Consider the following 23,973-nt stretch of genomic DNA (forward strand, 5'->3'; position numbering starts at 1 on the left):
TGACCTCTTGACCACATAAAGGGCAACATAAACAGTTCTGAGAAATGCAGAAAGTGGAAGTCACAAGTGTCGAAAACATGTCTGTGCGTGCTGACCATTAAAATGTCACTGCACTTTATTATTATCCCTGATTGTTTTTTTCTTTTAAGCTCCCCTCAATTTATGAAGCGTTTTACTGTTACTCGACCTGAATGTGTGACTTTCACTGTACAGAATAATATATGCAGTTTGAAACCAATTGACTGTAATTTTTTGTATTCACATGCCTTCAAAGCCAAACTACATTGACATTTCTTTTTACTTTTTTTTTTTCTGCCCAATGTTTATGCCTTACCTTGCCTTGTCTGCTGTTGTTGCCTTCCTTGCATGCGGATGAACCATCAGAAGGTTGTGGAAAGTTTAGACAGTAACATAAGTACATATGGTAAAGAAACAGACTCTTACCCTTTCAGTAGGAAAAATCCACCCCCAGACAAACTATTAGATATTATCAGTGAAATCTTTCAACTCCTAATGCTCTAAAACTTCAAATATCACGACAACAGGAACATGGACCCAGAACAAGAAAATACCTTACCTTAGTAATTTTGCTAATGTTTACATATTCCCCCCCCCAAAAGAACAGTAAAACATGGTATTTTGTAGGTACATAACTATATAAAAGCAGTTATGTAAAACACAGCGAATATACTTCACAAACATTCTGTGTATAACTCAAGGTGAGAGAACAAAATGGATGAGGCCAAAGTGGTAATAATTTTCTTGTATGTACAGAAGATAAACATTTGTTCCAAGTTTGCACTTTTTACTGACTTTGCACAAAAACAGGACATATGGTTGCAGTGGTTACTTACAAAATGCATGTGCAACAAAAAAACAGACATTATCAGACATCTTGATAAGGCATCTTGCTTGCTGGTGCTGTAGTGCTGCAGCCAATGAAGCATGCATGACCATGACAATCTGAAGCTGTATGTACAGTGACAAAATAGACGAAAACATCATCCAGCAGTACAAATCAAAGCAATATGCAACATCTGATCACATGTTGGAGCCAAAAGTTTCCCCTTAGAAAATGGTAGACTTTATACTGTTAATCATCAATTAATAAATTAATACATTTAAAAAATCAAAAAGTTAAATAATTAAAAGATCACGACATGTGAAGTTTCATCACTTTCTGTCCTCAAAGATGTAATTTGCAAGAAATGGTGAGAAGCTGAAGGGAGTCCATTATGCACTCTGCTGTACCCGTCTGTGGGTGTAGCAACTATCTGTTGGTAGATATTAGCTCTGTTAGCCGTGGAGCTAAGTGGCCCTGTTAGCTGACTGGCGTCTGGCGGACAGCATCCTCAGATGACAGGCGAGTCAGGAGTCAGTGTGGTCAAATAAGTTGAGCAGCCTCCCAGTAAACGCAGCTGGAGCTGCTAAAGACAGTGGAGCAGTGACTGCTGACTATGAGTCTGCAGAGAAGAAGGCAGGGTAGGCAAGAAGGAGAATCGTGAAGCAGCAGAGAGCTGAGGAAGAGCCAGAGGTCAACAACAGGCGAAAAATGTCTTCTACAGCAGGAATGTTTTCACATCTTATTCAGTGAATGGAAGATTTATTTTGACCAAACCAGATTTGATTGTGGAAAGACAAACCAAAACTGTTTAGGTTAATTTTTTCCATTTATATCAAGCTGAATTAAATGTGTCAGACGATGAGTTACCCTGGCAATTAAGCCTGTCTTAGTTCAGTGTACGGTCTCTAGTATTCTGTTAAGTATGGAAAATCGGTATAGTTATATTTCCTTTCTTGACCTTTTGTGATTTTATTTTGTTTACTTATTAGACTACAGTGTAAGTAGCAAACTCAACAAGACATCTCTGCCAAACAATACATAGATGTCTTTGACATAGTGTCAACACTGCAGTGTCTTCACACTCTGTTGACAATGTTGCTTTACTTTTTGGATCTTTTACAAATCTGTCCATATTTCACAAATTGCCCCTTTAGGCGATAAATTAACACATCATGTCCCTCTCTCTCTCTTTAATCTAATCTCTACTGTGTCTTTTAACTGTCTGTTAAAATCAAGTAACAAAATAACAAACAACATAACATCAAAGGAATCTTATTATATACAAAATACAAAGTGCACAAACTAAAACAAATACTTCCAGTTTACTTGAAGTTCAAGTGTATTTTCTGGAAATATCAGGAAATCTTTTAAGTAGTTTTTAAACAGCACTACTAGTTCCAATTGCCTCAGTAAATCAGCAATGCTAATCACTGTATTTCTTGGAGTTCATTCCCTGTATTGCCGGAGTCTTCTTGAATAGTGCTACATACCATCCACTGCTTGACATAGTTAGAATTTGAGCTGCTTTTGTGCTCAGGAAATGAATCAGAGTCTATCTGCTCTGTGCTGTTTGAGTCTGAGGCTCCCGGGCTGCTGCACTCCCCAAAACCACTGTCAATGGTGTCCAAGTCCACGTGAGGGTAGCCGTCCTCTGACGGCTCGTTTGAGGCGAACGAGTCAAGCGACACCCTCTCTGCTTCATTGAGATGGACATGTGGCTGAAAGTTCAGTTCATTAGATATTTGGTTCTCATGATGTGGTAAAAGCCCTCTGGCCATCTGATCTTCCTCGAAATCAAAGCCAGCATGTTCTGTGTCGTCTTCTACAGACAGGGTCACAGTATCAATGGAGATGTGTCCGGTGGAGAGACCGGTGCCCTGTGAACTGCAGCTGTCGTGGAAGAACAGCAGTGAGTTGCTGTGAGGTGGCAGCACGTAGAGGAAATGACCACCTTGTCTCGTCTCAATGTCCTCCTTGTTGGTTGGTTTCTCAGAGTTCCATGGGAGGAAGTCGGGCTGCTTCTCACTTTTCATCTGAACCGGTGAGCTGGGCCTGTAATCGCTTTCGCTGAATATAGGCTTCACCCACTCCTGCCAAACACAGCAAATGGAAGACATTAATTTGGAGTCCGGGACTAAATACATGGCAACATTGAATGTTTAAAGGAACAGCTGCGTACTTGCTTTCTTGCAGAGAGTTAGATTAGAAGAATTAAATCACACTCAAATGTGTATCTTAAATGCAAATGTATTATTTGCTCCTTTGCTTTTAAATAATGGAATTGAACTGGAGGCAATACTAGCCACTAAAGCACCACTAATAATTGATTTTGAAACATTACTGGCCAACAACATATCAGTCAAACTGGCCATTTTTACTATTAAGTAAGTGTTCATTAGTGAGCTGTATGTGCTGTATGATTTCAGCCTTTGGACAGGCTGGCTTCTAGTCTTTAAGCTAAACTAAGCAGCTGTTGCCAGAAGCCTCATTCGTAGTATTCAGTCACACGAGTGGTATTTGTACTTTCCATCTAACTCTCATCAAGAAAGCAGATCAGTGTGTTGATCAAAAAAAATCTATTTGCATATTTGAAAATAACTTATCAAAGGGAAGAAACTATTTATCTACCATGTCATTCAGCACGTGTTTAACCACCAATACTACTTGATTTAGTGGTTGAGAAGTTTTGGCACTAACCTATATGAAACTGTTACTTGGGGATCTCATGGCATTCATCATGATTCATCTGAACATTGAGCTACTACTGTTAAGGACCACAAAGATTTAATAATTAGCCTAGTACAGACATAACATGATGCTGAAGTACAGGGAAATATTTCAGGGTTCCCCGAGGGATGGACATCAGTTTTCATTAATACCTGTACCTGTCTGAATGTTATATTATATTATACTTGAGTTTTTCTAGTATATCCTTTTAATGTATGACTTCCCACAAATCTACATGGCTTCACGTGTAGATTTCAGTAACACATGTCAAGCCTCTGCAGACAACTAAAGCCTCCATTCAGCAAAGCGATGCCCCGATAAGCATGAATCAGTCCTCTCAAAGGCCACCACATCCTGAGGCACGGAGCTCATCAACATCACTGACTCGTCTCTGATCCGCTGAGAAAGAGCAAGCAGACTGCACCACAAGAGTAAGATAGTGCCGTCAAACTAGAACAATGATTTCTAAAAGAGGTTCAGGCTGTTGCAGGGATCCTGCAGATGGGATGTACAAATAATAACTGCGGATGTAATCTCTTAAAGGCGTAGCGCGGACTGCACTTACAGAGATGTGATAATTTGATTAATTTGATGAAACTGAGAGTGCAATATCCTTAAACTGTGCAGGAGAATATGAAACTGAATGTATGTGAACCTCTTTAATAAACAAAACAAACAAAATATCTCAATTTAAAAGACTTATTTGAAAGTATGTTGGAATAAACATTAGGGACCAAATCTTGTCACTGAAACATAGAAACTGTTAAAAGGCAGAGATCAGAGTAGATTAATGATTATCGTCAACATCATGTCATTGCGTCTGTGTCCACTAATTAAGTCCTCAAAAAGGCACATGCAGCTATCAGTGTCTATGTCTGTTGTTCTGCTTGCTTTGCCTAAAAGTATTTTCCTTATAATCTAATAACGTCATAAAAAGGCCAGATTAGAACATTTAATATAGCGTAGAGAATAGCAACAAGTTAGTGCTAAATTAAGCACTTTTCTGTGTTGTTCTCTCTCTTAATTTCCATTCTAAATGTATATCCCCTTTGTCACTGGTTGCAGCAGTGCACTCTGCTGACCAATGTTTGTAACTCCACACTGAGCTCAACCTGATGGGCTGGTTGAGGTTAAAAGATTCCGTTCAAAGATCCAGGAGCAATTACGACAAGATGAACTATCTCAATATTTTTGACAGAATGGAGGAGTGTTTTTTTTAACAGATACAGCATCAAAATACAAAACAAAACTCTATGTAAGTAATAGTGACATGCTGATCAAACAGGTGACTCCAGAGGCATTTATCATTCACACTTGTTAGGCCTTTAAAGGTGTAATACTCATATTTAGATTCATGCTTTTATTTTAGGCGTCTGCAGTGGTTCTCTATGTTTTAGAGTTGAAACTTCACAGAAAAATCCAGTTGATATTTACCCCTCCAAGCACTCTTGACTTTTACTTCACAAGGGGATTTTTGTTTGTGTCCACTAATTTGCACCACACAGTTCACAAACACAATTAATAAAATCTGCTTTAAGGTAAATAATAAAACCGGTACAGGCAATGTAATGTAAAAACTATTCCCCAGTCTAAGATATGTTTTTCTAATTTTTTTCTACACATCCATTTGTCCACCTGTGGACATAAACTGGCCTGAGCAGGCACGCCCACCCTGTTTCTGCATCAACTCTGCTGGAGTTTTTGCAACCACAGCCTTGCTGGGTGCGTGTCTAAGGGCGTTAACTGTTTAGTTCTGACAACACAGCCTTACAGAGGTCCTGGTGGTTTGTTTAAGGCAACATTACTGAATGTATTTATTTGTATTTTTTAGAGCAAATAATCTGTTTTTATCATCAAAAAGACGTGGAAACCTCACTTTTTACAATAGGGCACCAGGAAAACAATTATCATAGTGATGAAATGTATAAGTCAGCAACACTCAAGTCTATGGCTGTATACCCCTGATCTGAGTTTCAACTATTTAACAGCTACTTCTTTACTGGGTACTGATCATTTTAACCATTGTTTCTAATTTAAGCTTTAATGTATTCTGTGGATAGATATTTTTAGATATTTTTGTTTTGGGTGCGTTTCGGTTTCTTCTGTTATGTAAGAGGAAATCATTATTGAAGCCAGTTCACCCCAAGGTGCCAAAAGACAGATAGAAGGATTTACATGAGGGGAAAATATACACAGGTGATGGAAAAGATAATTACAGAAAAATCCATTAGACAATAAAGAAATGTAAACCACATGATTTTCACTTTGTGCCCCTACCAAGAGAAAAACAGGTTGTTTTTAGCCTGACACAATGACACATCAAAGATCTGAAATCGCTCTAGCAGGGGTATTTTCCACTGGGGTGGAACAGGTTGGGTATCTACCCACGGCATGTCTGACAGATGAAAAACGAAAAGCCTCTTGAAGCCCCTGCACACTGAGTCATGCACATCATGAGGGCTCTTAAATGAGAAGTCAAAGGGAAAGTCCCATTGAGCAGGGTCCAGATGTGCCGAAAGTCCCCTCTTGGGCAACACCTGCTGGGCCAATTTTGAAATTACACACAAAGCCTATTGAAATGTGAGCGTTTCGCTTTGTCTTACCTTGAAGTTCCCTTCATAGTTGTTGTAGAGGGGCTTGAAAAACCTATGTGGCTTGGGGATGTATGTAATCACTTGGAATTTATTCCACAAATACCTGAAACAAATATAAAGTTGTGTTACTAAAACAGAAGAAACAGAAACTCAAATAACTGAAAAAAATAATTATACAGTGCAAAACTGAGTCAAAGCAACATCTTTGTGTGAGACTAGAGACGATTCTTAAATTTTTTGACAAGCACTGAATGTGGGATGAAAAATCATCATTATAATGAAGTTCGGTGGTGGTGGTGCAGAGATGCGCCGGCCTTCAAGTCACATTGTCATGATTTAATAGTTTTTTCAGTTGAATTGACAATTGTGGTGCAAAAATTATCAATCACCATGACAGTGAATCATATTATAATATCTGTCAAATAATTGCAATGCTATTTTTTCACTTACAACTTATACCTTGAGTGCTCAGAAAAGTAATTAAAAAATTGTTCACATATGTCAAACCCCCATGGTCATTTTGTGCTTATGTGTTTATGTTCACCCGTTTTGTTACACGGGCTTTGCTTTTAGCTCACCAGAAATACACTCATTTTGACAGTTTATTTGGTACATCAGCTAAAACTAATGCAGCTTAAGACGATGTTGATGTGAAAATGAAAGGAGCCACTCTGAGACTTTATAAGGACACTAAAAATAATGATGACATGTTGTTGTGGTGAAAGTGAGATGCTGCAGAGCACCTCTGGTAAAAAAAAAAGATACACAAGGGGTCCTTTGTACCATATAACAAACAAACTGTACTATAATATCCTTGTGGCAGGAGATCTCAGTAAAATAAGTTCACAGTCTACAGTTTTCTGGTGCTGCTGATTTGAGACGTGTTCTAACATTTTTTCTCTGGTAACTGATATACAAGCAGTATTACTGTCACCATACTAGAATTCCTGCTAAACAATACCTTGAAGATTATTGATTTTCTGCACCATTTTCTACGCCACGGGAAAAACTTGATGCAGTATCGAGGTCATGAAATACCAGGCTACATTTTAATGTGACAACAAGATACAATTTCTCCTTTCTTTGCTTCTAGCAAAGAACAGCAGAAAGACTATATCACCATTAAATATTGTACTTTTGAAGGTAGGATTGGTTTTATCTCAGTCTTTCTAACAAACAGCTGAACAACACAGATCACAGATGTCTATGAAGCAAACTGAAAATTGTCTGAGCTCAAAGTTCCCAAAGTACGACTTTGAGCTCGTATTTGTTTCATGTAACTGTGTGCACTTTATCGGAGAGGTGTTCTCGGTTCTCTGACACTGATGCTCTGCATGACTTCCTATGTCTGCTAGCCTTTTCAGTGCATTGTGTTTCTGCACATACAGCACAGCAGTGGTTTCTCTATATGTGGGAGGTGATGCCAGGAAAGTGTAGATTGAAGCAGTGAGATGCTTTGCTAATCATTTACTGGAAGACAAAGTGTTGCTGACCTTAAGATTCTTTCATTTTGCTGAGTTATTTTTCTGGGCAATGGATGCTGTTTCAGCTATGTGTGCATTTATCAGGAAATGTAGCCTTTAACACCATTTCCGCATTTTATTTCTATGATTAGAAGAGTTGGCTCTATAGGACTGCCAATTTGAAAATAGGTATATAACACTGCGGCAACTGGCAAACTCCACTAAAGTTTGGCAATATGGAAATGTTGACCATCACGAATCGCACATGCACGTACTGTAAAAAAGGAATGAGCTGACACTGTCATACATTGAAAAGGAAGTAACACCAGTATTTATAGTACTTACCTTCTTTTAAACCACGGTATCAACAGGAGGCCAAGGCCAAGAATGATGACAAGGGAGATGTATATGAATAAATAATCCATCTCTGTAAAGGAGAAATTATGTGGAAAAAAAGAATAAGTAACAGAAGTTGTAGAATAAACAAACTTTGCAAACCTGTTTCTGAATGGTATTTTGTATGGTGGAGCAGTGCAGAAACACACACACGAAGGAACATTTCACGCATAAAAACCTTAAAAATATCTGTGACTGGCCTCAACAGTCTGATTTCAGATGAGATAAAGGTTGACTGTATCCTGGTTCCAGGCTCAAAAGGCATAATACCTGTAGTCAGTTCTGCAGTGGAGCTCCACTCACTCCATGGACCCTCATAGAGAACCCCAGGACAGTATCGGGTCTGGACATCCACAGTGTAGCTGGAATGTTGCGAAAACTTCTCATGCTTTAACAGAATGTGCTTTTCTTCGGCAAAAAGGGAATAAACTGGATCCTGTGAGAATGAAACAAAAACAGAGCACAGCTTTGCATGAAGGTTGTCATCCACAACAAGTGACAGTAAAACAGTGCAAAGGCCTCTTAAATCCACTTTCATTATCATTATTACCTTTGACAAGTCATTGCTTTCTCTTATGCGCACTATGTACTGGAGACAATCTTCTTTATTGTCGTGGTCCCAAGAGAAGTTGTAGGATCCCTCAGTCTTCGTAACTTCAACATCAAAAGGAGGTGGCAGTTTCACTGTGAAAGCACAGTCCCAAGAGGACAAGGGGAAAATTGTGAAAATGAAAATGTGTGTATGCCAATAATACTCCACACCACAAGTGGCAGTTGAACATCGTTTTTAGCTTTTGTTTTAATCTGGAGGGTAGAGCAGGTGGGTGAGCGTTTGCTGGCAAACAACAATTTGGGTAAGTTGGGAAAGTTGCCAGTATTATTCTTGTCATTGCAAGGTTTTCTGAATTCGGAAGAAAACTGAAAATTGTTTGCAGTTTTCAATAGAGGGGAAAGGTCTTGGAGCGTTTCACTTCATCTAAACTGTGTGAAAAGGAAAGCTCATGCTGAATGGATTCTTTGAAATTGACATTCCGCTTCTTATCAACAACAACACACATTTTGATGTCAAAAGTGAGACGACTGCTGTGACCTCTTTTCATTTCTGTGTTATCCTCTTATTTGTTCAACAGTAATGACAGAAAATGAAATGTCAAATCAAGTATTACTATCAGTTTAACTTACCCACATTACTCAGGGCCCATGAGGATGACTCAGTGGCGTTCATTATTACCGAGTCACCATGTTGAATGACTGTTGAGGTACAAACTGTTCCAATGGATACAACATCATCGAACATTTCTGGCGACATAACACACCAAGATTGAGGTGGTTTGACTTCACATGAGCCATCGACCTCAAGGAGATCTTCACCCCTACAACAGATAAACAGTGTGTTAAAATCAGTGACGCCTGGTGACATCAGTCAGCATCTTATCTCAGTGACTGGGCTAGAATAGAACAGATGCAGTGCAGGTTTTAAGAAAAGCTCCGATCCCATCGTTGATGTCTGTGTATGGTCAAATGACATTAGACGGACAAAAGCAAATCCTAGTGTTGTCTACTTGCCTACCGGTCACATAGAAAGAACATTTAACACCTCACAGTGATGCTTCATGCTGGTGTGTTTCAGTATTAGCTGCTTAACGTTCTTTACTAAAGCCTGAGCAATAAATCAGTAGACGAGCAGTAATGTAATGACTTTTCATTATCAAATTAATGTTGCAATTATTAACCCTATCTAAAACATAGAGATTATTTATGGTTTAAATTGATTGGTAATTCACTTTACAGTCCAAAACCAAAACACAATCTTCATTTTGCTTGAAAAATAATGAATAATGACTTGTTTTAGTAATCAGTTAACTAACTTAATTAGTTCACTTTCAGTTTAGAGGTTTCAAAGCCTGAGACAGTGGGCCTGCCCTCAGAAAAAGCTTAAAAAAGGCGCCTCCTCAACCCCCTTAGTTTACTTGTTTGGGTTAGCTCAATTCCTGGATGATCATGAGTATGCTATTTCATCCTGTAATCACCAAACAATTGAGCCATGACAGCCAAATATTGCTGTGTGACATAACTTCTGACTATGGAAATACATTTAAAAGGTTTGTCCTAAAGCGTTTATCAGGTTCTGACTCTGGGAAAGTGGAAAAATTGTCCAAACCACACGCCTTTACGCTTCTTCTAACTAATGTAATAATTTAATTTTCTTGCTTCCATTCAACCAGAATCCCCTTTGAATCCCCGCCCCTCACTTTGAAAACCCTCTGCTTGAGTCTTTACGGTCGTGCAGAGACAGTGTAGTCGTTACATAGTTTGTCCACCAGGGGTTGCTTGTGGATTTCTTTTTCCCCAACTGTAAAATGTCCCTCTTGATAAATATATGACTGAGGAATCCTTCTATAAATGTAAAAAAAAATGTATGTAAAAAGCAAACAAACGAAAAGATGTAGTGTTCAAATCAAATCTTTAAAAACATGGTCTCATAATTGCATAATCAGTTGGGCTGTGTGCCTTACATCACTGACAATTAAACGTGACATAAACTGGATGTTATGACTCAGTGAAGGGTGTTAATAATTAAAATATTCTGATGGAAATTAACAGTAATGCTCTGCAGAAAGTGCAAGTCAGTGCACTGTGTCAAAAGTCCAATCAGCACCCTACAGCATTTCCATTAGATCAAAACAACTCTTCTGAAGCGACTCCATTTTCAAAAGCTACCCAAAAGCGACTGACGGCCTGCGATCTATCAAAATGTTGTTCAAATTACAATTACAAGGAGCACAATATTCAGCAACCACCCAACTTTGTGATCCTTATCATAATTATTTGTAATTCAGACAATGATAATAGACCATCACTGGAATTAAAGCTTGTGGTGTGAGACAACTTGTACCTGCACTTGACGTCGATGAGGACAGGATATGTTGGCAGAGGGCCTGTGCAGGAACAGTTCAGTGAAGCTTCATAGTCCGTCGAGCAGGTGACATCGCAGAAAGGTGTGACTGCAGGAGAAAGTGCAGCGCTTCTTACAAGGTTGTAATTAAATTCAACATCAATGTCGAACGCCGTAAATTACTTTCTTGGCAAAGCAAATCTCACTGAAGTTAAAAACTCAGTTTCAAAGAAAAGTTGGCCAAAGCCGCACCATCAGCTGAAACACACACTAATTTTACACAAGTGAAATTCTAAGCTCGTCTTGAACTGATTACATTAACTGGGGAATCACTTTGTCATATTGTTTGTCATTCAGTTCATATCTATACAGAACAGAACACGATACTGATTAGATAAGCCAACTCACCGCCATGAATGAACAAAGTGAGGTCCCACAGCAACAATAAGAACACAGGTGTAAGAGCCATGGGGACAACCCACTGTTATCAGCCGCTGGTTGGACAGGAGGAAACCCAGCAGCTGAAACTAAGTTTAGACAAACTGATTATTGATTTGTTTTGTAAAAAAATAAAATGATTCAACACTTAGTGAAAAAAAAGGATTCAGCTTTTCGGTGGGATTTGCTGCTAAAGTGGGACAAAGGTGTCAAAAGTGTCAAAAATCCATCTACAATCTCACATATGTTAAAAAACAATCACGTTACAGTTCAATATCAATTCATTTATTAACAAGCATTAACGTTTACTAGTCAGAATAAATGGTAATTCAATTAATGACAACTTATCTCTCAAACCATCTTGAACAGAACATTTTTAATCAACATTCCCTGTTCTTATTTCTCATAAAAATGAAAGAATTAACCATCTTACCTTTATTCAAATGTAAAATTCTGCCACTGGAGTCAACAAGCTTACAGAGTCCCCGATGCACTGACGCCTTTGTGAGAATGTCTGGTGGAACATGCTCGGGTTTGTCAGAACGAAGGCGTCATCATCAGTGGCGTGACTAAGGATGTGGTTTCAGACCCTTTGCGTTGCGTCTGAGGTACCTTCCCACCACATCCACACTGCTGCTATGAATATGCAAAAGTTAACTAGATTAAAAAAATGTCAACAGGAAACTCAAATAATCCTCTACAGAAAAAATGCAGTCATTATATTTGTGACACCCAAGCAAGAAAAAACAAATTAAGAATTTTAGAAAAGTTCTTAACTAGTTTCAGATAAGGACAGAAATACAAACACGTATCATGAACTGCGAACAACCTCTTCTTTCCAAAACAATGTGTTTTTACTTTCAGAAAAATATTAATTGTTACTAAGCATCTCCTCGTTCATGCCATTTTGAACACTTACTCAAAACCCGACCAAAACATGTCTCGGTACTGAAATGAGTTGGAACACTGACACCTAGAAATGCTTTTTGATTGCTTTCACAAGACCCTAATCATACTCCTACATGTCTACAATAACAGTTTATCAGGGGTTTTTGGTAGTTCCCAGTATGTGTCTTATATGCAGCTAAATGAGTCAGAATCCAGCTGTAGAGCCCCTCAGAGATCAACTATTAATAACTAAATTAGCTCTAAATATTTTTCGCCTTGAGCCTTTTAGCCACATATACACGTTCCCTGCAGGAGTTAAAGCATTAATCACGATCCATGTCTATCAGTGTGAAATCAGAACTATATTACAGCACAGTAACAGCTTTTGTTTTGTGTAACTGGTGGGCGTTGTGGGATTCAAATCACCAAGTAGGTGTGCAAACGTGTCTCATCTGATGTCATTAAACAGACGTTAGTCTGAGTCAAATGCCATTGCACCACACAAAAACAACACAGGGCTGAACACCTGCAGTGTTTCAGATCATACTAAGGGTACGTGAACAAAGCACAAGCTGAACAATAAATAATACCGTTGCGAAGCTGTTCCTGTGTTATAGAATATTTTGACTCCCCTTCAGATTTTTGCAGATGCTTAAAGCCACCAAACAAAATTTGATTCCCTAATCTTTTATCTGTTGCCACCAGATACACTTGACATTATGCATAAGTAGTAAAAATTGAGATTAGGGATGCACAATATATATATATTGGACAGATAAATTATAGGTCCAATAATGAAAAATGTACATAATCTCTTTTCGGCAGATAAAGAAATTAAAGCCGTTGAATCTAGCTGATACTACAAAGCCAAACTGCTTGATTTGTTGACTTAACAAGTGCAGCATCTCCACACAGTAGGTGATGGTATGCACCAACACGAGGGAAAAAGTCTTATTACAGCTATGGAATATCAAATAAAACATCGTTGCCCACTGAATCGTAGCTTTTCTTACACTCAGGTGTGCATTCAAGACAGGTTCGCAATTTATATTTAAAATATAAAAACGTTAGTTTCTTTAATCGGTTATTTTATCCGTATCGGCCATGAGAGTCAGGTAATTATTGGTTATCATATGAGCTGAAAGGAAAATCCATTTTGTTAATCCCTGGTCGAGATATACCAAAAATGAGTTTGATGTATGCCACACCTCTCATTTTATATAGAAGAGTCAGATTTTGGTAGATGCAAAAAGTGACCCAACAAAATGCGGGATTTTGGTTTGTGTCACACATTAAACTGTTTAGCCCACAAGAGACTTAAAATTTGTTTAGTCAAAGTTGCAAAATGAAACTAAATGAATCAAAATCCCCCATAAACCACCTCACTACCCATTTACTATCGCTTCTTATTTCATATGTTGCAGTAAGCCAAATATAATAAAACTGTTTCCAGTAAAGACGTTTAAGTCGAATGTAAAGCGGAGTGTGATTCTGCGGGGGAGTGGAAAAAGTCTGTGCCACCCGAAGTCTTTGTGTTGAAAAGTGGCGGGCACATCCGATTAAAAAAAACATTTTTTGATTGTGATTTTATGCAACACGATGGGGAGTTCGTATAAGGACGCAACATTAATTAGATTGCACCTTTAGATGTTAAGTTAAACTGCCTTTTGTTTGATGCAAACATACTTGAAATATAAACTTAACAAGAGTTAGTGGGTAAAGTTCAAACAGTGACGACTTATTCCAACCACAGATCAAATCACTGATCTCAGTTTTTAATCTCAGAAAGTTAAACAAGATTAACTGATACATTTGTCACAAATAAACTCAAACACCACTCCTGTCAATCTCCTCCAACACAGACTGACACTAATTTAGAGCAACCCAAACAGCAGGATGTGCTAAAAAAAACCCTGCAAGAAGCACTGTAGCTTCTAAGATCCTGTAGCTAACTTTTCATGGTGCACTGCTTCACGCCCATTTGATAGTTAACATTTCTGGGGACAACCGATTTTTAATGCTATTAAAAAGTGACGTGGACAAAATCAGCCATCCAAAGAAGGGGAAGTGTAAATGACACCTATCAAACATCTACCATTGCTCTTGAGCAAGGCACTCACCTCAAAACTGGGGTCATTCTCACGATGGAGCACTGCAGCAGTTGGTTATCTTTTATTTGTTCACTGCTTTTAAACTTTGTATCTGTTCTTCAGTCCTCTGATGGGATGTGTTCTGTCATCTTTTATTGATTTTATTCTTTTATAACTCTTCCACTTGCTTTATTTTTCTGGGATCTTGCCTCTTTTATCGCTTTTTTTCTTTTACTTGTCATGAATCATATTGTCTTGTTGTGTTTTACATGTTCTGTTCTGCCTTCTTGTTTTAGCTCACTGCAGACGAGGCTTCCTTGTGTTTAGTTTGACTGCTCAGTGTTTATTCTGCAATACTGTCTTTCCAAGTGTCCTGCTTTTGCTTGTTTGTCAGATACTTTTTCAACTCTGCTATAAAAATAAAGTTACATCGTCATGTGCTGCTGCTGTGTGTGTTGTTGCTCTCTCATTTTACTGCAACTCAGCTGCAGGTCAGAGCCTAAAGTCACGTCCAGTGTCCTCAGAAGCTCGATGCACATGAGGTTCCTGAAGCTTACAGCCGAATGCAGCTGCAGTGTCTTGTACAAACATTTTACTGCCACTAGAGGTCACTGTAAACAAGCTTTAACTAGAACCAGCAGAAGGTCACAGTTCATCTCAGTTGCTGATTGAATGATTTCTACCAAATACATTTAACAGAAGTGCAGATTTCACCTGAGGGTCCACTGGTCATAATACTCTCAGTTTTGTTTCCGAAGAGGAAAAAAAAAAAAACAGTTTCTAATGTGTTGGCTTATTCTCTGCATGAGGAATGCAAATGTGAAAACACATGGGCGTAATCAGTATGAAGCGACACACTCAGTTGGTTTGTAAAATATAGAGGCGTGAAGAGGAGAACGTGCAGCTGTGATGTTGGGGCAATGAGGTGGGAAATGGAAGCCGTATCTTTCCAGTGTTGTGACGTGTCACATTGGACAATGCAACTTCTTTTTATAAAATCAGTCTGCAGCAGCAGTTCAGCAGCGGAAGAAAGACTTAATATAGATGGCTGAAATATGAAAAAAACAGGCTGCTTGAAATATTCTATCATTTTTTAGTTTTGTTTATTTCCACTAACTGACAACAGATAAGAACTTCTGATTTTATTCTGTGTTGAAAAAGAAGCGTGATAATCTTTCTGCTGTCTTGAAAAAACTAAGTTTTTGTTGCAACATTTTCTCTTTTTTAAACATCAGTATGTAATTTTGGAGTGAATGAAGACCTTTTGGAGCCTGTTTTCTCTTGGGTATTTCTGTTGCTCATGCCATTTGGACCAGGTAATTGTCTTCATGAGAGAGCTTATTAAGAAATCTCTCACATCACGTGTAAACCCAGCGTTTCCCGTTGATTTCCTAAGCTGTGGCTCTGTTCTACAATGACTGAAAGGTTAAAAACTTCCAAGATTTTGTTTGGAAAAAGCACAATAAAATCCATATGAAATCACAATGATAATAGGTGATGACAGACACACTGTTAGTTACAAATCAGATTAAACTTTGACTTCCAGCTAATGAAAAATTAAGAAAAAATAGTTGGTGGGAGATAACATACCTTGATGCTGTTGTTACTGTGAGATTTTGCAACCCTCTTCCATCACATCTCCCATTTGATGATTGTAGCCTCAACAGCTGTGGCATGTGAACCTGTACTGTTCACCTGAGGATACGGTGCTGCTGAAGTAGGCCATGAATTGCAAAAGGTTGCAGAATTGCCACCTTTGCACTCTGCAGAGGCTGATGGAGGCGTCACTGCTTCAAAACACACAAACAGAAAGATGTTTGTGAGTAAAGAGAGAACCTTGTCTTCATGAGAGGAGGAAGTCGTTTCAAACAGATATTTTAGGCTAACAGACTTTTCTGGAGAAACTGGAAGTTAAACCACAAATGACTTCATCCCTGAAATGGAGGTGAGGATATTATTTGTCCAGGGGTGTAAAAACATGAAATGAAACTATCAACAAGCTTCAAAAATATGAGGCAAGTGACAAGTTTAAATTTGGAGGAACCCTCTGAAATGTTTCCACTAATTAAAGGTGACTGTGCATTTGCCATCTAGGAACCTCGACTTTGGACCAACCTCTGATAGACTTGTTTGTTATGTGATGTCATCTTTTTAAATTTTTTTTATTCAAAATCACCCTTATTACCCTTTTTATTCTTTTCAGTGGCATTGCTTTTATACCTTTAACTTGTATTTATTCAAATTGTGGCCTAACAAATTCACAACACTGAAGTTATATTGGTATCTATAGAAAATTTGGAAAGATATAATGCTGTCAGCCAAATTCATCTATAACGCTGTTTATGGTGTATATTGTCTCGCAAATGAATTAAACTTTAAGCATAAGTGTGGAGAGAGTCTGTAGCCTCAACTGTACAAACACAACACCTACACTTCATGATTTCTTTCCATTTTATAGTGGGTGGCAACCAGTGTTGAAAGGATACTATGTTGTTTTGGAACATAATTTCAAAGTCAGAATTTCAATATTTACAATATGACTGAGGTAATAATAGAAACTCAGAAATACAAATTCATTCTATAACTGAATAAACAAGCTGTTCTCAGAGGAAAATTAGGTCCCCAGAACACTGTTTGAAGCTGAAAAGGTGGCAGGGTCCACCACATATCAAGGTCAGTTTGTTTCTTCGGTTGTGAAAACTAAGAGAGCTTGTTTATTTAATTTGGGATTTAAAAAAAAAAAAAAAAAAACAGTCAATGAAGATCCTTTTTCTACTGATGCCAAAAATGACATAGTGCACCTTTAAGGTGTATTAACACCATCTGCTATGACAGACAGATGAGCACAGAAAGACACAGAAATTATTCAAGAGGCGAAAGATTATTTACACAATATTCTTAAATATCGATATATTGGTATGTGGCAACACCCTTGATATATTGTTTTGTTATATAATCTTCCTGAGTTTCCTGCTTTTGCTTTTCTGTGTCAAAGCAATGTGCAAACTTTGGTTTTAAAGGCTCTATGAATAAAATTATAATTATTATGGTTATTGATCTTCAAAATAGCTTAAAAATGTTGAGGCATTATGTCTGCTGCACACACGCGCGCGCGCGCGCGCACACACACACACACACACACACACACACACCTAATTTTAGCACCTTAACGGGAATCCACAGTAGAAGCACAATCATATATCCAAGTGTTACTCACTGGGGAAGTCCATTGTGTCTTGCTCGTTTCGTTTTCACATCGTGATCTTCCCTAACTCGGGTTGTAGTTCTCTGCTGCACACTGTAAAACCATCAGTTCCTTTCCATTTTCATTTAAAAAAAACAAAAAACAAAAAAAACACTTGTCCCTCTCCTACACCACCAGGTGCCACTCATCCATCTTCACCTCACCTACATGGGCCTCTTTTGGGGGGGTTTTCCATGTTCACAGCACTTAAATCGGGCAGTTTCGACTTTAACGTTGTGGAGTAATTCATTCTCGACGGGTAACGGTTGATGAGCTAACGGTTAATTAACCGTCTAATAACTGCTAGCTAGCTAACAAACTAACTGTTAGCGTCGGGCCCCTTTTTTTCCACGTCGACTTGATGTTTTCGCTGGATGAATATAAGTTACATGTACATTTTTGACCACTTTTTTCTCATTAAAAAGACACTGATTAAAAGTGAAAGTAAGCCAAAAGGCTCAACTGCTAACTTTACAGGATGCTGCAGAGAACGCCAACGTCGACTTCTTCGTGTGCGTTTTAGCTGTAGTTCATCTTACAGGCGTAGTAGACCCGCAGCGCCACCATGTGGTGTAATGATGTTGGTGCAGCTTCTCCTCTTAAAGCCTAAACCAGTACTTCTCTTAATTTTGTTACTGATAAATCTATACACACACACACACACACACACACACACACACACACACACACACACACACACACACACACACACACTCTTATTGCAGGCACGTTCCTGTCAAATGTGCTTAAATGGCCTCAGATATTGATCAAGGCCTGGTGACAGTCGGACTGTCCCGACCCTGGCAGATGTTTTATTTGTCCATGTCTAATTTGAGCACATACACAGAGTTGCTGCACTCCTAAAGCCTTGATAAAACGCCTCAACTCCTCTAGAACACCTAACAGGGTGTGAGTTTAGGGTGAAGGCCCCTTTGTTTTCTCAATCTTATGAGGTAAATGTACAGGTGTCTAAAGTGGGAGAAAGTAACCCTTTGATGAAAAGATAAGCCAAAAACGTGAGTGTATGAATGAACCTGCATTTTGTTCTCTAGTTCCAAACTCTGCAGACGGTCGTGCTCATTAGAAAGAAGACCTCTCTCTCTTTATTGTATTATTATCAAAAGTTAGTACCTGAAAACCATGAATAAAAGTGTAAATATAGTTATATATATATAAAAATATAGGTGAAAGCCACCAGGGCAGCCTACTTGAGTAAAAGTCTTAAAGTATCTGATATTAAATGCACTTAACTATCAAAAGTAAAAGTAAATTGTAGCCAACGTAGTTTTATACAAGGCTTAAATCCTACCTCATTCCACGACTGCCTGATTCCATATTCAGCATTTTGAATCCAATTGCAGTTAAAATAAACTAAATAAACACTGACGTTGATGCAGTTTGCAAAGTTACTTGTAATTAAACTGCGCACCTATGTTTTGTGGAGTACAATTCTTTTCATCCAAAATGTAGTAGATTAGATGTATAAAGTTGCAGAAAATGGAAATAACACTTTCACTTCTTGCAACACTTTCTGCAGCTCTGAACCGCAGATAGGCTACATTTAAAATGCAGTAAAACTGGACAGATACAATGCAACATGTTTATTTAAGTACTTACAGTTGAAGGCAGATCACACGAGAAGCATGCTGAAGCCGTTGCTGCCTTTGATACACTGGAAGCCGGTGGAGGAACTGATACAGAGGATGTAGTTACAAGTTAACCTTTTACACTGGTATGAAAACAAATGTACCCTTTTGACGCAGGAGAGTGTGAAGAAGCAGCTCATAATGCAACGCAACCACTGTTTGGAGAGCAGCTGAGAAAAACCTGCATCCTGCTTTCAGAAATGTGTCCTGAATGAACGCTGGCCGAACAACAACACTGTGGCCTGAACCATTTTACACACAATGAGTAGTTTTACTTCTGATTTACTTTTCACTTCAGGCCACATGATTCTATGTTTCTCTTGAGCTGACATTTTAAATGCAGTACAGAATCTGAATACTTCTCTTTATTAAAACCAACAAATGACGCACAAATCAACAAATATAAGGCGCTTCCTGATCTCAGATTGAGTTTGCATGAGGTGTTTTTTTTTAGGGAAAATAGGAAAAACCTCTGGCTGACACACACATGTTTTACCTTTTCTTTTATGATGGAAGCATTGCACTGGAGAGAGGCAACAGACTGAACCTGTTCTAGAGGAGCTGCCTGAGAAAAACCACAGTTAGAAAAATATGTAAAAGCATTAAACACAAAGAGAAAGACTCTCTGTATGATGAAGATTGATATGTAAATACTTACAGTTTCTCCATTACTGGTACCTTTGGACCTTAAGCGCCTGCTCGTTGTATGCAAAGTCTCTTACAACTGTAAACTGGGGTCAGAAACTCATCTTGCTTGACTCTTCCCCTCGAAACAAAAAAATTAAATGTCAATTTTAAAATTGATTTTGAATATAAGCCCAACTTTAAAGCCTAAGCCAACCACAGGTGATAACAGGTCTAATAAAAAGTGATACATTTCAATGAAAAAAGGATTATTGTGACACTAAAAACACAACAGACTTAGTCTTCTAATCACACAGTATTTATCTTCTTTACTCTAGAAATCAAAAAGCTTTTTATAGCATTTAGATGAGGTACACAAAGTAAATATTTGTAGACTTATAAAGTTCCCCGGAAGACTGAAGCTTAAATCTCTAAAACCTGAAAACAAGATCGTGATATTTTAATCATAAATCCTCACATACCTTCTTTGTGTAAAAAAAGTCTTCTGCAATAAAACAAAAACACAGAGTAAAATTCAAATGTTTTAAGTTTAAGCGTTGTTGTGAGTCTGCACTTTGTTTCGAGTCCTCCAGAGCGCCTCAGTGTGAAACAGTACACAACTTTCCCCACCGGGGGGCAGAACAGATGGTTTTGGTTCCTGTAAAAACAAAAACATGTCTGTGTCCAGTCTTCTGAGTCCTGATAATGCTGAGTGGAGTTACTTAGAGCTGTGCTTCAGTTCTGTTCTCCTTCAGTATGAGCTGCACTTGTGTCTGTGAACGAGTGAGTCAGTGAAGTGAGCTGTGGGGAAACAACGTTGTGCAAAAAGGTGCTTTCAGTAACACGTACCGAACACATGACTCACTGAGTCATGAGAAAGACGACTGGCGGACAAAGTCAAACCTGTTTTTTTTCTTCAGTTTTCATGTTTGTCTGAGTTCTTTACTTATTTATCTTTTTTGTTCATGAGCACCACATCTTTGCTGTAACTCCCTTTTACATAAAGTCAGATTTATATCTTTCCAAGTGTAATTGGTCTTTCATGTCACAATCTACACTCCAGTTACATTATTACATTATGTACAGAATGAAAGGTTACTGTATTCCAATACAGCAACCTGTTAAACAATGTTGTCATTAACCTAATCTAAGTATTGCAATATGAAAGTAATATAACCTGATGACTTCCCGTTACCTCAAAACCAAACACATGCACATAAAGACAAGAAAATATCAATGAAATGTCTTTGTGTCCTCTGTAAGAATTCACACCAAACACAAGTATGTCATTATTTTATTAAAACTGTAATCCTGTAGTAATCTTCTTTCTTTTATTTGTTTTACTAAACATATCTGTAATCTAATTACATCTGTTATCCATGAATACGGAATACAGTCACTTTATTTTGCATCCTCATCATGTAATCCTGCTACATGTATTCTGTTACTCCCCAAACAAAAAATATGAACAAATACGCAGGAACGATGACTTTAAAAAAAAATAACATCCCTTTGCTTTAAAATGTCACCGATGTGAAGTAAACATTGAGGAGTTAATCCAATAATCCACACCTACTTGTTAGCGACAGGAGAACAGAAAGAGACAGCGACAGCATGTATGTTTGTGACCTTTTGCCAGGTTTTGTCAGAGGTTTGTTCCTGTGGGCACGGTTCTTATGTGTGTGTAAGTGTGTGTGGTTTGTGTGTGTGTGTGTGTGTGTGTGTTTCGGGTGGAGGGGGGTGGATGGGCTTTTGCTCTTTGTGGTGGAGGTGTCTGCGGCAGCTCTCCTCAGGTTGAGAGAGGGGTTTTATCCCTCTCGAGGACTGCAGGCTCTCGTCGAGTTGTTCTGTGAAGTGACCCGCACACTGAAGCAAAGTGGTTGAGGTGTCTTTACCGTGAGGGTGGCGAGGGCGGTGGTGCGGTCACATGCTCAGAGGTGGTGGTGATGGTGAGGGTGATGAAGTTGGCTGTGTGCGTGTGTGTGAGAGAGAGAGTGTGTGTGTGTGTGTGTGTGTGTGCTGGGGGGAGGTATTTGGATTGTAGTGGGTAGATATGCAGTCTTGCAGCTGTGCGTGTGCTTGTCCATGTCTGAGTGAATAAGGGGAGGAAGGGGCAGCGAGGGAGAGGGGCGATTCAGGTTCAGAAGTGTTGAAGCAGAAAATCTCTCTCTCTCTTTCTCTTTCTCTGCCTCTCCCCCCCCTGTTGCCGGGCCAGACGCAAAGCAACAGCAATTTGTGCGATTTCACAGCTCACCGGATCCCTAAAACTCTGACAGCCTTGTGCTGAGGTTGGGGGGGTAATGAGGGGAGGGGAGGGAGAGATGGAGCGGCAGAGGAGATGAATGTGGAAGTGACAGTGGAAATTGAAGATGGACAGATTTGGAGGATGAGCGGGAGAGATGACGAGCTGATGGCCGATAAGATGGAGAAGATGGTCCAAAGATAGGCAGGGTCTTGAAACGCACGGTGCTTTGTTCTGATGACCGCAAGGAACAGAAAGATGCTTTCCATATTTGAGCTCCTGACACTATCAGCTCACTCTTCAAAGGACATCCAGAGCAAATGTACATGAATTAATGGTGTCCGTCTTTTAACTAAGGAATAGCAGCATTTACAGCAGGTGGTGGGGGGAAAAAATCAAATCAAGCAACAGTCACGATCCTATCGTTTGTTACGATTCTGAAGCAACAAGTTTTTTTTGGCGTCGTTTAGGTTTTCTCCTCGCTGATGGAAATGTTGATTCGAAATGTTGATGGAGTGCTAGGCTCGTTTGACATCTCGGCCAAACAAGCTCATTACAACATCGCGTTATGCACAGGGGCTCAAAAACACTTTCCTCACACACATACGTAGTAGAAGAAGCAGCAGTAAAACAAAATGACAAAATCATTCCCATTAGGTACGGGAGCAGTTCGAAAGTCTAGAATAGGAAATCATTTTATCTCCATTCAAGTTAGCCGCGGGCTAAACTGCAAGCTAGCCAGCTCTAGTGCTCACGTGTTGTGGGCTATGCAGAAGATCCAGTTAATTTTACCCCAGATCATCAAATTTTATTGGCTTCTTGCACCACTGAGCAGCTTCCATAGAGATGAACTGAGCAACGCCTCTGATGCTGTATCCTGTTTTTATTGTACATCCATGGTTGGCAGCCTATTTAAAATGAAGGAAGCAGGAAGAAATTCAGCTAGTCCTGTCTTCACTGAGGGCAGGTTTTTAGGCATACACTGAAGAAGAAGATTGATCAGTAGGTCTATGCATTGATAAAAGCTAATGCTGCATCCCAGGTTCTAGTGACTCAAATTTGTCTCACTGTCACTGTTTAAACAGCACTGATGCTGATTTAAATGGTTAAAAACAAACTTTAAAAAATGGATGATCAAAATGAATTGTATGCATCCACACAAAATAAAAAAAAAGTAAAAATAAAGAGAGAAATAGAAAAATAATTTAAAACTTATCTCATATATAACATTACAATTCATCAATATAAACAAACAAAACTGATGATGAACTTTTGAATTTAGTTTTATGTCGTCCATTTCTGACTATCATCACAGTTTGGATGAGGAAATACAGAGGTGTCTTTGACGATTTTGAAAATATCATGTGTGTAAAGTAGATAAGTGTTAGTATACAGACAAATAGTCAGGCAAACAAGAAATTAATGTCTGAGAAACAGGCTGGAACTTGAAAGCCTGATAATAATAACTAAATTGCCATTTTGTTTGTATGAAGGTCTGTAACCAGGCTTGGGCAGCGAGTAATTGTGGCTTTATGTGTCGCCTGACTGTAGGTCTTCAGTATAAGAACCCATATTACCTCAAAACTCATCCTCAGACTCTTCAGCCCACCAAAGAAGGCGCTGATACAGAAAATAATTATCTAAACACCTAATCTCACATTTGGCTTATTCTCAGATCTGCAAGGGTCTCTGCTGATTGAAAGTAATCTTGGATTGTGCCCCCCCGGAGTGATTTAATCCATTCATTGTCCATCGTGCCCCTCTTAGCCTCGAATGAAGCTCAAATTGGGTGGCCATTATTTTGACCGAGGCATGACTTACAGCCCTAAAAAAGGGGTCACAACCTTAAAGGACCACCACCAACCTCAGGGGCCATCTCAC

General features: G+C 38.8%; 1 protein-coding gene across 9 annotated transcripts; it reads right to left on the bottom strand.

Annotated features, from left to right (window-relative positions):
- Positions 1–748: 748 nt before the first annotated feature.
- il21r.1 (interleukin 21 receptor, tandem duplicate 1) lies at positions 749–20,576 on the bottom strand. 9 transcript variants are annotated; one of them, XM_037075182.1, is made up of 14 exons: positions 20,333–20,576; positions 19,885–19,992; positions 19,723–19,791; positions 19,198–19,271; positions 15,927–16,126; positions 11,792–11,994; positions 11,329–11,447; positions 10,921–11,029; positions 9,207–9,397; positions 8,575–8,708; positions 8,295–8,460; positions 7,974–8,055; positions 6,175–6,268; positions 749–2,934 (listed from the first exon to the last, which is right to left on the bottom strand). In XM_037075182.1, exons 7-14 carry the CDS (start codon positions 11,387–11,389, stop codon positions 2,272–2,274), a joined length of 1,500 nt encoding a protein of 499 aa, XP_036931077.1. In that variant the 5' UTR covers positions 11,390–11,447; positions 11,792–11,994; positions 15,927–16,126; positions 19,198–19,271; positions 19,723–19,791; positions 19,885–19,992; positions 20,333–20,576; the 3' UTR covers positions 749–2,271. The 9 variants fall into 9 exon arrangements, with proteins under 9 accessions (XP_036931077.1, XP_036931076.1, XP_036931074.1 ...); XM_037075181.1 differs by lacking the exons at positions 19,198–19,271; positions 19,723–19,791; positions 19,885–19,992; positions 20,333–20,576 and adding exons at positions 17,554–17,634; positions 17,749–18,110 and having other exon boundaries at positions 15,927–16,123; XM_037075179.1 differs by lacking the exons at positions 19,198–19,271; positions 19,723–19,791; positions 19,885–19,992; positions 20,333–20,576 and adding exons at positions 17,554–17,634; positions 17,749–18,110.
- Positions 20,577–23,973: the final 3,397 nt, after the last annotated feature.

Source organism: Acanthopagrus latus, chromosome 17, assembly GCF_904848185.1.
Source record: "Acanthopagrus latus isolate v.2019 chromosome 17, fAcaLat1.1, whole genome shotgun sequence".
NCBI classification, from domain to species: Eukaryota; Metazoa; Chordata; class Actinopteri; order Spariformes; family Sparidae; genus Acanthopagrus; species Acanthopagrus latus.

Excerpts from the sequence above, each read along its gene's own strand:
- il21r.1 (XM_037075182.1), bottom strand. The coding sequence starts at position 11,389 with ATGGCTCTTACACCTGTGTTCTTATTGTTGCTGTGGGACCTCACTTTG. Across the intron at positions 8,709-9,206 it reads ATGGGCCCTGAGTAATGTGG|TGAAACTGCCACCTCCTTTT; the intron begins GTAAGTTAAACT and ends GTGCTTTCACAG. Across the intron at positions 6,269-7,973 it reads ATACCGTGGTTTAAAAGAAG|GTATTTGTGGAATAAATTCC; the intron begins GTAAGTACTATA and ends TATTTGTTTCAG.